Raw genomic sequence first — 13,056 nt, forward strand, 5'->3', positions numbered from 1 at the left:
TTTAATTTTGCCCTCTAGGGGCTCATAATCTATCTGGGGAGATTGAGTGGAAAACTCTTAGTAATGTCAAGTGTGATAAGTACTATAAGATAGGGTTTTGCAGATTAGGGTGGAAGCATGGAAGAGAAATGCCTTGGTATTCATTCATTCATTCGAGCAAAGTGATTGAGTTCCTGCTTTATGCCAATTTATTTTCTAGGTGTGGGGGATACAATGAGGAGCTTTCATGAAACAGTCTCCAGGAGAGACCGATATTAATCAAATAATCATACACAAAAGATGAAAGGTACAAAATTGCTATTGTGCCAGGCGTTCTCTTGGAGAACTTATAAAAAAGAATGAAACAAAACCTTGATCTAGATTTGGATTCCAAGGATGATTTCCCTGAAGAGGAGATGGGAAATTTGAAGGATTAGTAAAAGTTAATTAGGAAGTCATTGGGGGGTGTGGTGGAGAGTAGAGGTTGGGAAAGGTGTTCAAGATTAAGTTAATAGTTTATGCATAGCTGTTGAGAGAATGACCACACACATCTTGTAGACCTTTTCTTCAGAGAAAGTGAAGATTTTCAGATGGAGATTACATCATTGAATTTGGATTCTGAAAAGAGCCTCTGGCTGAATTCTGAAGTTTGAACGTAGAGGGGAAGGAAGGAATGTGAGAAGTTGTGAAATTATAGTAGTGCAGGCTAGAGATGCCTTCACTTAACTCAGATGGCAGTGGGTATGGAGAGAAGTGGTAGATTAAATAACTGTTAAAGAGGCAAAATTAAAAGGGCTCAGTGATGGATTGGATTTGGATAGTGTGGTGAGGTAAAGGAGAGGTCAAAATGACTTGAGCCTGATAAATAAGAACAAAGCCACATTGGAAACATCGTGGTAAAACTATGAAACACCAAACTCAAAGAAAAAACTTAAAGGAAGTCGTAGTTCATTTTGTGAGATGTATAATGACATTGTGGTTACATAAAAAAATCATAGTTTTGGAGGTGCATATGGAATGGATGAAATGGCATAATATCTGTGATTTCCTTTAAAACACTTCAGTAAAGGAAAAAATATAGATGAAGCAAATTCTTGATAATTATTGAATCTAGGAGATGGTTATACAGGGGTTCATTGTACTATTCTCTCTGCTTCTTTCTGAAAATTAAAAACTTTTCATGTTTAATAAAGAGCAACCAGAGACAAAAGAAATATCACCTATTAAGAATGGAATGACACATAGACTTCTCGTGAGGGAAAACAGAGTTCCACACAGATAATGTAACACATATTTTCAAAGTGTTGGGAGAAAGTGAAATTCATGGTCTACCTAGGCTTCCATATATTTGTAAATTATTAACTATGAGTAAGACAAATACAGACTTTTTCAGACAAAAAGTACTGGCCATTTTCTATTTATAGACTATTGTGAAAAGACTGACCACAGGATATACCCCAGGGAGAAGGAAATTTAACGTAGAAACAAAGAAGCAATGGTGAGGCAAGGAATTGGTAAATCTGTTGGTAAATTTAAATAAGCATCACCTGTAAAATAATAATGACTAACTTCGGTGATTTTATTTTGTTTTATTTTTTTAAAGATTTATTTATTTATTTTAGAGAGTGAGCATGAGGTAGGGTAAGGGTAGAGGGAGATGGAGAGAGAGAATCCTCAAGCAGACTCCCCACGGAGCATGGAGCCTGACTGGGGGCTCGATGTGGGGCTCTACATGGGGCTCAACTAGCGGCCCTACGTGGGGCTCCATGCAGGGCTTGGTCCCAGGGCCCTGAGGTCATGACCTGGGCTAAAACCAAGAGTCAGCCACTTAACTGACAGAGACACCCAGGCGCCCCTAACTTTGGTGGTTTTAAAAATGAGTTGTAACTATAATGTAACAGGGAAATGAACAGTTGTAATAGCTGGTATATGTACTAGGTGTTTCTCTAAGCCCTTTCCTTGTATGACTAATTTAATTCCCATAATTCCTAAGCAATTATTATTAAAATTTTTATTATTAACTTTATTACTCAGGTGAGGGAACTGATGCAGAGACATGATCAGTAACTTGCCTGCTAAATGTTAGAGGTAGAGCAAGCATCCAGATTCAGGTAATCTAGCTTCAGACCTACTCACGAGACAGCCACACTCTACTGAATGTATAGTGTATTCAGGCCCTTGTTCTCAAGACATGTAAAGATATGAATTAACATTCAACTGTATAAGGTCATTATACATAAACATCTAAGTGCAACCACTGAAGGAGTAAATAGAAATAGAATATACAATTTCCAAATGAGTGAGAGGAGAAAATTGGAATAAAGAAAACATGATCAGTCTAATAGAAAGCAGAAATGAAGAGGGGTGCCTTGTGGCTCAGTTGGTTAGGCCTCCAGCTCTTTTTTTTTTTTTTTGAAGATTTTGTTTATTTATTTGACAGAGAGAGAGAGAGCCAGCAAGAGAGGGAACACAAGCAGAGGGAGTGGGAGAGGAAGAAGCAGACTCCCAGCAGAGGAGCCTGATGTGGGGCTCTCCCAGGACCCAGGGATCACACCCTGAGCCAAAGACAGACGCTTAATGACTGAGACACCCAGGCATCCCAGGCCTCCAACTCTTGATTTTGGCTCAGTTCATGATCTCAGGGTGCTGAGATCAAGTCCCCGGTCAGGCTCCNGCCACCCAGGCATCCTAGGCCTCCAACTCTTGATTTTGGCTCAGTTCATGATCTCAGGGTGCTGAGATCAAGTCCCCGGTCAGGCTCCATGCTGGGTGTGGAATGTGCTTCAGATTCTCTCTCTCCCTCTCCCTCTGCCCCTCCTCACTCCCACTTGTGCTCTCTCTCTCTCTCTCATTATTTCCCTCTGAAAAAAAAGCACAGTAAAAGAAAAATGAATAGGAAATATTGAATAAGATAGTACAATAGAATCCAAATACATATATCTGCATGCATTTATATATATGTATATGTGTGTGTGTGTGTATATATATATATTTATATCTGTTTACACTGAATTTGCCTATTAAAACATAGAGAAGGTGAAATTGGATAAAGAAATAAAATCCGGGGTGCCTGGGTGGCTCAGTCGTTAAGTGTCTGCCTTGGGCTCAGGGCGTGATCCTGGCATTCTGGGATCGATCCCCACATCAGGCTCCTCCACCAGGAGCCTGCTTCTTCCTCTCCCACTCCCCCTGCTTGTGTTCCCTCTCTCGCGGGCTGTCTCTCTCTGTGTCAAATAAATAAATAAAATCTTAAAAAAGAAAAGAAAAGAAAAGAAATAAAATCCAATACTATGCTTAACAGGTGATTCATCTTACATATAAAGGCCAAAATTCTACATGTGAAAGGAAGATAGCTGATGTTATTTGGTGAAATAGATTTTAAGGCATTAGCATTATTGAGGCTAAAATTATAAAAGGGTTTAACCTGGAAGACATGAACCTGTGTGCAACAAATAATATTGGCTCAAAAAATATGAGGCAAGAAATTGGCAGAGCTACAGATGGACAAGTCCAAATTAATGAATTTGTGGGAGATTTTAACACCTTTCTCAGAAACATAAAGCAAAATACCTAACAGATTTAGAAGCATTAGAAAATACGATATTAATCTAAGTAGTATATTTAGAATCATATACCTAAACAATAGATGTTAAACATTGGTTTCAAGCATCTATATCAATTACTTACAAAATTCATCAATTACTAGTCTACAAAAAATCTGAAGCAATATCAAGAATCAGTATCAAATAGGCCATGGTTTTGGCAATAAAGTTAGATAGCAATAATAAAAGGGTAACTTAAAAATCACATACATTAGGAAGTTAAGTGCATATTTCTAAATAACTTATGGGTCAAATAGGAAGTTATGAAATATTTAGAAATTAATGAAAAATAAGAATACTGCTTATTTAACTTCATGGGATGCAATGAAGCTATACTTAGAAGGAATTTAAAGCCTTAAAGGTTGAAGTATATAAGGTCATATTTAAAACATGAATTGAAGAGTTCACAGAAATAACAGAGTGTAATGAAAGAAATTATGTGACAGCCTTAATCAAGAGAAACAGAAGATTCAAGCATTATTAGAGTTGAAATGCCTATAGATAAGGAAGAGATTTTAAAAACAGACTATTATGAAGAATTTCATGTTCATGCTTTTAAAACTCAGGTGAAATGCATGATTTTAAGAAAATTATAAATTATCAATAACCATAGAGATATCAAATCACTAATCAAAAATCTATTCTACACACAAAACTACCAGGTTTACATAGTTTTATAGGTACATTCCACCAACTTTTTGGGAGAAGTTACGTCTTTATCCATCTGTCCATCTATATGAGCATAGTTACCCACAATGTTACATTAGTTTCAGGTATACAACATGCTGATTCAACAACTCTATACCTTATGCTATGCTTACACAAGTATGGCTCCCATCTGTCACCATCTAACACTATTACAGTACCACTGACTATATTCCCTATGCTGTGCCTTTTATTCCTGTGATTTATTCATTCCAAAACTGAAGCCTGTATCTCTCACTTCCCTTCATCCATTCTGCCCATCCCCTCCCAATTCCCACCCCTCTGGCAACCACCAGTTTGTTCTCTGGATTTATAGGTCTGATTTTGCTTTTTAAGTTACATCTTATCTTAAACGAAGAGGAAAGCTTCCCAACATGTCTTAAGTAGGTTGTCTTCTCCCCTTTCTCCCTGCCCAGGAAAGCAAACAGTTTAACACTAGAAAATTTGTTACTATAATTCACTGCCTTAACAGAACACAGGAAAAAAGAAGAAACATGTTATCTGAATAGATGTGATGAAAGCGTTAGAAAAATCCAACACTATTCATGTTGCAATTCTTGGCGAACAATGAATAGAAGGGAATTTCCTTATCTTGCAGCAAGAATTATAGTTGGTAGTGAAACAATAGAAGCATTCCAAATAGAGTAAAAATTAGATAAGGATGCCTTCTTTCACTGCACCTATTTGGCATTGTTTTAGGAATCCTGACTGAGACAAGCCAACACAAAACAACACAGTAAAACTATTAGAATTAATTCAGAAAGTTGGCATGTTTCCAAGTCACTTCATGAAAACCAGTCAGTAGAATATCAATAGATTAGAAATCTGATTTTTCAAATTCCATTCACAGTAACAACAAATCATAATATATCTAGATATAAAATCTAATAGAAGATGTGTAAGGCTTTTATCATAACACTTAAAAGTGGGGTAAAGACTGAAATAATCAAGAGATATTCCATGGGCATGGATGTCAAGATATAATGTTTGAAGATGTCAAATTAACATGCAACTCCAGTGCAATTTTAGCAAAATCCCCAACAGGATTTTGTGTGTAAGTGTGGAAAATGATCCTTAAATTCATATAGAATAATAAGAAAGCTTAAAAGACTAAGAGCAGTGTCTTATTAGACCTCACAGCTTATTATTTAGTTTTAATAATTACAGAATGTACTATTGGCACGATGATAGACATACTGACTAATAATGGAAATAGAGATTCAAGTATATGTGAGAACTTGGTTTTTGGAGAGGGGCTTTATAAATCAGTGGGAAAGACAAGACTCTTCAACAAATAGTACTGAGACAATTGATTATCCACATAGAAAAAAATAAAATGAGATCTCTCTTTGACATCATTTACACAAATACATTCTACGTGATTTAAAGCTCTGACTTGGAATAGCAAAAGTTTAAAAACTTTAGAAGAAAATATAAGAAAAATATCTTTTTGACCTTGAGGGCAGTGAAAGACTTCTTTAAAGAGACCCAGAAAGGAAAAACCCTAAAGGGAACATTTGATATTTGACTACATTCAGAGTAAAACATTCTATTTGATCAGAGGCAGTGCACAAGGCTAGCACAGACTAGGAGAAGATTTTTGCAAATCATATACTGGCAAATGATTACTGTTCATAATATATAAAGGATGACTACAAATCATGAGAAAAAAAAATAAATCCATTGGAAGAATGGGCAAAGTTTGCAGAAGAAAATATAACAGCTAAGAAACATATGAAATGATGTTTGACACCACTGGTATCAGAAACATGCAAATTACAATTAACGAGACACCATTCATACCCATTGATTAGCAGGCATTTCAAAATACAAGATTTGGTGAGGATGTAGGGAAGCAGGACTGTCATACACTGCTGGTGGGATGTAAATTGGTACAACTCCTTTGAATAGAAATTGTACTTTTCTGTGGGATTGGAATATTTTGCAATTTATTTAGAGAAGGAGTTGAATTGAGATGCTTGAGGACTGAAACAGTGATTTTCAGGACGCTGATAAGTGGCTCTTCTCTTTCCCCCCAGAAATCTGTATCCACATTGCTCTCATCCTCCCTTACTTTATATTTTAACTTAAATATCACCTTCTCAGTGAGGCTCTCTGGCCTTTGACATTTCCTTCCTCCCATCTCTGATTCATTTTTGTGTTGATCACTTACTGTTATTTAACATGCTATATATTGTTTGTATTTGTCTCACTTACTTAGCTCTCCATGACAGGGATTTCTGTCTGTTTGGTTCACTTCTATATTTACAGCACCCTGAAGAGGGCCTGGCACAAAGTTAGACTCTCAATAAATATATATTTTTAAAGATTTTATTTATTTATGTGAGAGAGAGAGAGCGAGAGAGCGAGCATGAGTTGGGGGGGGAAGGGACAAAGGAAGAGGACAAGCAGACTCCCTGCAGAGCAATGAGCCCAACTCAGGGCTCCATCCCAGGACCCTGGGATCATGACCTGAGCTGAAGGCAGATGCTTAACCGACTGAGCCACCCAGGGGCCCTCAATAAATATTTTTGTTAAATGAGTGAATGAACAAATGAATTCTGGGTTCTGACCCTAGATGGTAGAGAGCTACCCGAATCATTGAAAGAAACAGGAGAGCAGAAGGGGCAGGACTGTGTTTGAACTTGGTAGTTGTTTTGGAGGGGAAGGTAGCATATGCAAAAGTGAGGTCAGTGGGAAATCAGGGCATAAAAGGACAGATGGGCCAAACCAAATTGAAACTGAATCCAACTGAGCACTGAGCTTCTGTATGTACAAATAGATGTACTTGGCTATCTGTCTTGCTGAGGAAATTTGACCAGTCATAACATAGATAGCTTAATAAGGAAATTCTCTATATTTATTCTATGTCATTAAAAAAAAAAACCCTGCAATTCAATTAACTGCAAAAGAAGTACTCTATCTCAGAGAGGGATTAAAAGCTACTGTTTTATCTATAGTCTGTGACAGTATTAAACAACTTTTACTGGTTTCCAAACATTGGACTTGACTCATCTGTTGTTTATCATTTATTGTGCAGGGGAAAGGAAGATTGGTTGTTAGAGTTAAAAATAATACCAGGCATGTTGAATGTATCTTCATTGAAGATTCTGATGTTGAAAGAGACGTAAGGAGCAACGATATATATGTTTTCCTATGTGTTAGGCTTTTGCTAAATATTTCTCTCAAGACTTGAGGTTTGCTTGCCATGGAGCCGAATGAACAAAAGGTTGTTCAGGTGACTCTGGGCCAGTAGTTCCGCAATTTTGGTATACCTATGATTTGATTGATAAGTTTATTAAAATGAATGATTTTAGGGCCCCACTGTAGAGAGAGGTGATTCAGAAGTTCTGGAGTATGTAGGCCCAGGAATCGGAACTTTAAAGTTACCTTTCCTAGGTGATTCTGATGCAAAGTGTAATGCAACAAAACTTGGAGAAAAGTTGCCGCAGATGATTCTAACTTTTACTCAATCATCTCACTTTTTTGCGTGTGGACGGGACACGTGCAGTAATGCGTTGGGTGCATGGTAATAATATGTGTGGGTAAAATAAGTGTGCCAACATTAGCAGTTTGAAAGCTGTAAATAATATGCTTACAACAGAAAGAACAGCACACGAATAAATACAAAATGTGCTCCTGCAAGAAGCTGAAAATCTAACACAAAACAAACAGTGTATTAACTGGTGGGAAGATAAAAAAGGTATAAAGTGTTCATTTCCTCTTGCTGCTGTAACGAATTACCACAAACTTAGGGACTGAACACAAATTTATTTTCTTATTGTTCCAGTGGTTAGAAATCCAGAATGAGTCTGACGGGATTAAAATCCAAACGTTAGCAGAGCCGGTTCCTCCTGGAGGCTCTAGAGGATGAACTACTCATTGCCTTTCCAGCTTCCAAAACTGTATTCCTTATATTCTCTGGTTCAGGGCATTCTGCAGATTTCTTGCTGGTTTTGTCATCCTGTTGCATTCTCCTTTTCTGTCCTCAGAACTCCCTCACCTCCCTCTTACAAGGGCATTTGTGATTCCGTAGAGGCACCACCCAGATAATCCAGGATAATCTCCTCATCTCAGAATTCTTAATTCCTCACAACTGCAAAGTCCCTTTAGGTAACGTTGGCAGGTTCTAAGGTTTGGGGCATGGTGTTTGGGGGGCCATTTTTCAGCCTACCATGTATATATTAGAAAAATGTGACAACAGCAGTGTGACTATGGCAAAGCCGTGTCTTTTCCTTGAAGTATCCGTAAGTAAGTTGAACTTGTAAACTCCCTCGTGAACTAGTAAATACTGTGCTTAGTAAATAAATGTGAAGTGATTTACAAGAAGAGACTATACAGGTTGCCACAGTGCTAATTTCCTCGCCTGGAGCAAAATGCAGTTGGAAGGTGTAATCAATCTATTATAACAGCATTTTAGTGCTGGAGCGGACAAGGACCTTCAAAGTTTATTGTCATTTTATGGGAGTCAGCAACATGTTGTTAGTCCCTACTGGGTGAATGGCCCTGTATTAGACATAGTAAGGAGTGAAAGGAGAAATTGAAAAGATGGTGAAAAATAGATTTAGCCTTTGGAAAGAAAGATGCTGGATAGCTTCATGAAATCTTTATGAAAACTAATCTCATTTTAACCTTTTCTGTACAATTGTTAGTTTGTTCAGTTTATGTTATTTGCCTCAGGCTTCTTTTTGGCCAAGGACTAGATAATATACAATGCTTGATTTAAAAATCAATATTAAGTATCTGAATTGTGTTAGAAATATGAAATACTTCAGCTGGTTTTGAAGCTGGGAGCAGTTGCAGATGGCCTTCCAGAATGGCAATCATTTATGTACATGAAAAATTTTCTATTCCTACTTTGCATATTGGGAATAAGGACAGTTGGTTCCAAAGAAAAGAAGGAAGCATAAATTATATTTTGTTCAGCCTGGTAATACCTCCAAAGCTTGATGCAATGTGTTTTTAACAAACCATGAATTTTCTCTCCCGCGGAGCCTCCATATCCTGCCTACTTACAGCATAGTCAGGGAACCATTATACTAATCCACCGTACCTTCATATCTCTAGCAAGCACATGTAAGTGATAACTTGAATATTTATTTTGATGCAAGCTGTATAAATCTTCTCTATGTCATCATGTAAAGCGAGGAAATTGTGACTTGCTCAACTTGGTTACTTTAATTGTTCAAGTTTGGTTCTTTCAGCCACAGCGTGCTTTGATATATGAATAAGAATACTGTTTAATTTTTGTAGTATTCACAGTGATTTGTGTAGATTCATATATGCAGAGAAGATAAAATTTGAATACCAAAAGGCTAAAGTAACTTTTATATATATTTTTAATTAGGTACGATTATATGCAAGACCCGATGCTATCAGAAGAGGATCTGGGGACTATGCTCTCCATATAACAAAAAGATTGATAGAATTTTATGAAGACTACTTTAAAGTGCCCTATTCCTTGCCAAAACTAGGTAAGTATTTTCTTGGTTATTTTATTGGAAGGGATCCTTGAAAGTAGAAATTTTTCATCATGCATTTATTTGAGACATGAAAATTCCAAGAATTATATTTTTAGAGAAGATGAGCATAAAAAATAATTTCTTCTGAAGAGGTAAAATGAAACTTAATGTTTCTTAAATATTGCCAAGAATTCCTCATAGGAATTAAGAAAGGGGTTATGTAAGTTTAGGTTTCCAAAAGATAACTCAAGTCGCTATAATTCATTGAATATGTGCTTTGAAGGGGTGCTTGGGAACATCTCATTTAATCCTTGCAAGTACTAGATGGGTAGGTACTGTTAGAACATTTTCCACTCAAGGGACTTGGTTGACATCCAGGGAATCTTTTCTTCATTCACACAGCCAGTTAGTGGTGGAGCTGGGATTTCAAGCTAAGGCTTGATGACTCCAAGAACTCTTCTGTGTTTTACACTGAGAAGACACTCATTGATTATTTTCTGTTTCCTAATTCTCAGATCTTGGACCACAATGTATTTGCTATCCCTCAGATTATTTTTTTTTCCATTTATGTTTCAATACAGTTGTAGCAAGTAGAATAAAAACAAAAGAGAAAAGGGAATTGTATAATGGAGATTATGTTCACCATGAATACTCTGATGCTTCTTCCTTTTATAAAGACAGTATGTTCAATAGTTGTTTGTTGAATGAATAAATGAATGCTACTATCCTAATTTGAGTGAAGCTCCTGCTTTTGCTGGGGAGTGAACTATAACTTTTCAGGAAGTTAGAAAGGGTACATGTACCCATTAGAAGTCCTGAAGTTATTTTTCCTTCTCAGAAAACCTATTTTGAAATAGCAGTCTTTTGTTCCTTCCCCCCTTCCATCTTTTTTCCTTCCCAGAACATTTCTAATCAGCATCCACATAAAAGTGATTGCACATTGGCAAGAATAAAGTGCTTACCTGATCAAAAGTGTTGGTATTTGAACCACAGGTTCGTCTCTCTGGAGAACTGGACCTATTTTATTAAAGTAACTGCCTGCTGTGTAGCTTTATTGGTCTTTTGTTGAGAAAGTAGGTAGAATAGTTGATATTGTTACCAAAATGGGTATGGCACACAATTTTAAGGAATGATATTACAAAATTCTGAGGTCTTTTTGAAATGTGTGCTTTTAGAATCCATATGATTTTATTTCAGATTTCTAAACAAAATTTTATTTCAGATAGGATCTATATTTAGTTTAGTTTTGTTCTGTCTTCTTTCCTTCTTTCTCTTTTTCCCCTCTATATCAACTTCCCTATTAGAATCTGTTACACTGAAATCTCCCTGGTAGGCACCCAAGGCAGGAAGGACTATCTGACCTCATTTGCATGGGAGGTGACACTGTTCTCTACTCCAGGTAAAACCAGCTGGGAACTTCCCAGCTTGACCCTAATGTAAAATTCACAAGTGCTTATGTTGCAAGTTCAGCAAGAGAAATAAAATGTGGATCTTTGTCCCCTTCAGACCAGTAATTAGTAGAGGAACTCAATTTATAACTTCAGGGGGTTCCATGTAACTGTCAGCTTGCAGCAGGAAGCATTTCTGTTCCTCTCTTTCACTCACAACTGAACCGTGCAGGCTTTCATCTGGTGGAAAAGAGCTTTGTTCACTGTTACTATTACTTGTTAAGCTCCTTATGGTGTATATAATTGAATGATTTGACTTACTCCAGCACACTCCTTTGTATGTATCTGGGGGAGTTACCACAGCCCATGGCACTTTATAAAATTCCTTTTAAAGTTCTATTTATTTTATATATCTATAGGTATTTAGATCTATTTATTAATGGATTTATGAGTATGTTTTCTAAATACTCCCTACATAAAATTCCTAAGCACAGAAGCATTTTGACAAATCCTTAGTTTCCATTGTATATAATGATTAAATAAGGTCTATGGAAACCAACTCAGTCTTTCTTAATGGTGCTTGTAGATGTATCCTAGATGTCAGTTGCATCTGCCTTGAACCATTCAGATCTACCTAGGGTGGTTTCCAAGACCTATTCTACCCTCTATCCCTCCCCACTTCTATCTTTCCTTCCATTCTTCCTTCCTTCTTTCCCTTCCTCCTCTCTTTCTTCCCTCATTTATTTAATAAGTACTATTGATTGCCCCCTGTGGGCACTTTTCCATGTGATGGGGATACAGTGGTGAATAAAAATAGGCAAAAATCCCTTTCCTCTGGGACTTATGTTCTGTTAGGTAGAGACAGGCATTAAAGAAATTATTAACACATGTAGTATATCAAATGGAGATAAATGCCATTACAAATAAAGCTAGAATGGAGGTATAAGAAATGTGGGGGGCAGGTGAGGCATGGGAAGGGAGCTGAAATCTTAAAATGAGTGAATACAGAAGGCTTTCTTGGGAAGCTGACTTCTGAGCAAAGAATCTAAGGGAGCGAAGGAGAAAGCCAAATGGATATTGTGGGACAAGGATATAGGAACAAAGACCTATAGGTCTTTATAGAGGGAACAAAGTGCCCAGACTTGGAGATGGGAGCTTGTTGGTATGTTTGAGGGATATACAGAGAGGCAAGTAGGCAAGTATGACTAGAACAGAGTGAGTAAGTGGGTGAGAAAGGAGATGTGGTCAAGGAAGGACTAATGGGTGGGTGACCAATCATGTAGAGCCAGCAGGCCATGGTAAGGACTATGGCTTTTTCTTTCTTTTTTTTCTGGATGAGATGGAAATCTATTGGTAGTTTTGAGCACAGCCTTCACAGCAAAACTAGCTCCCAATGTCGGTAGTGCTGAGGTTGAGAGACCCTGATGAGGGGGAAAGGACAGAGCATGAAAAACAGATAAGAGGCTCCAGCAAAATTCAGACAAAGTATGATGGTTGCTTAGACTAAGATGTTAACAGTGAGGTAGTTGGAAGTGATCCAATTCTTGATATATATTGAAAACAGAGGCAAAAATATTTGCTGATGAACAGAATGTGGGATGTGAGAGAGAGGTACCAAGGACAGCTCCAAAGTTGGGTGTTTCTTTTTTTTTTTGTTTTTTGTTTTTGTTTTTTTGTTTTTTGAAATGAGAAGGGTGGAATTGCCTTTTACTGAGACAGAATGATTGTGGAAGGAGTTGCCTTTTGACACTGATGTGTACATTAAACATTTAAGTAGCACCTTGATGTCTGAAAGAAATTCAAATAGACAGTTGAATTTATAGATATGGAGTGTGGGTGAGTAGATTAATCTAGCTAGAGATACCCATTTGCCAGCATATAATGATATAGAAAAGCTACGAGTTTGGATGGGCTTGCCAG

General features: G+C 37.2%; 1 protein-coding gene across 2 annotated transcripts in view; it reads left to right on the forward strand.

Moving 5' to 3' along the window:
* The window catches only part of TRHDE (thyrotropin releasing hormone degrading enzyme), a 367,482-nt gene that overhangs the window by 86,174 nt on the left and 268,252 nt on the right, over window positions 1–13,056 (forward strand). For both annotated transcript variants that reach the window (XR_004620882.1, XM_034644164.1), the window contains exon 3: window positions 9,634–9,760. Coding sequence is in view for 1 of the 2 variants with exons in the window: in XM_034644164.1 (XP_034500055.1) it covers window positions 9,634–9,760 (127 nt within the window). In the remaining variant the exon portion in view is untranslated. The remainder of the gene's footprint in view (window positions 1–9,633; window positions 9,761–13,056) is intronic.

This window comes from Ailuropoda melanoleuca, chromosome 15 (genome assembly GCF_002007445.2).
Source record: "Ailuropoda melanoleuca isolate Jingjing chromosome 15, ASM200744v2, whole genome shotgun sequence".
Classification (NCBI taxonomy): domain Eukaryota; kingdom Metazoa; phylum Chordata; class Mammalia; order Carnivora; family Ursidae; genus Ailuropoda; species Ailuropoda melanoleuca.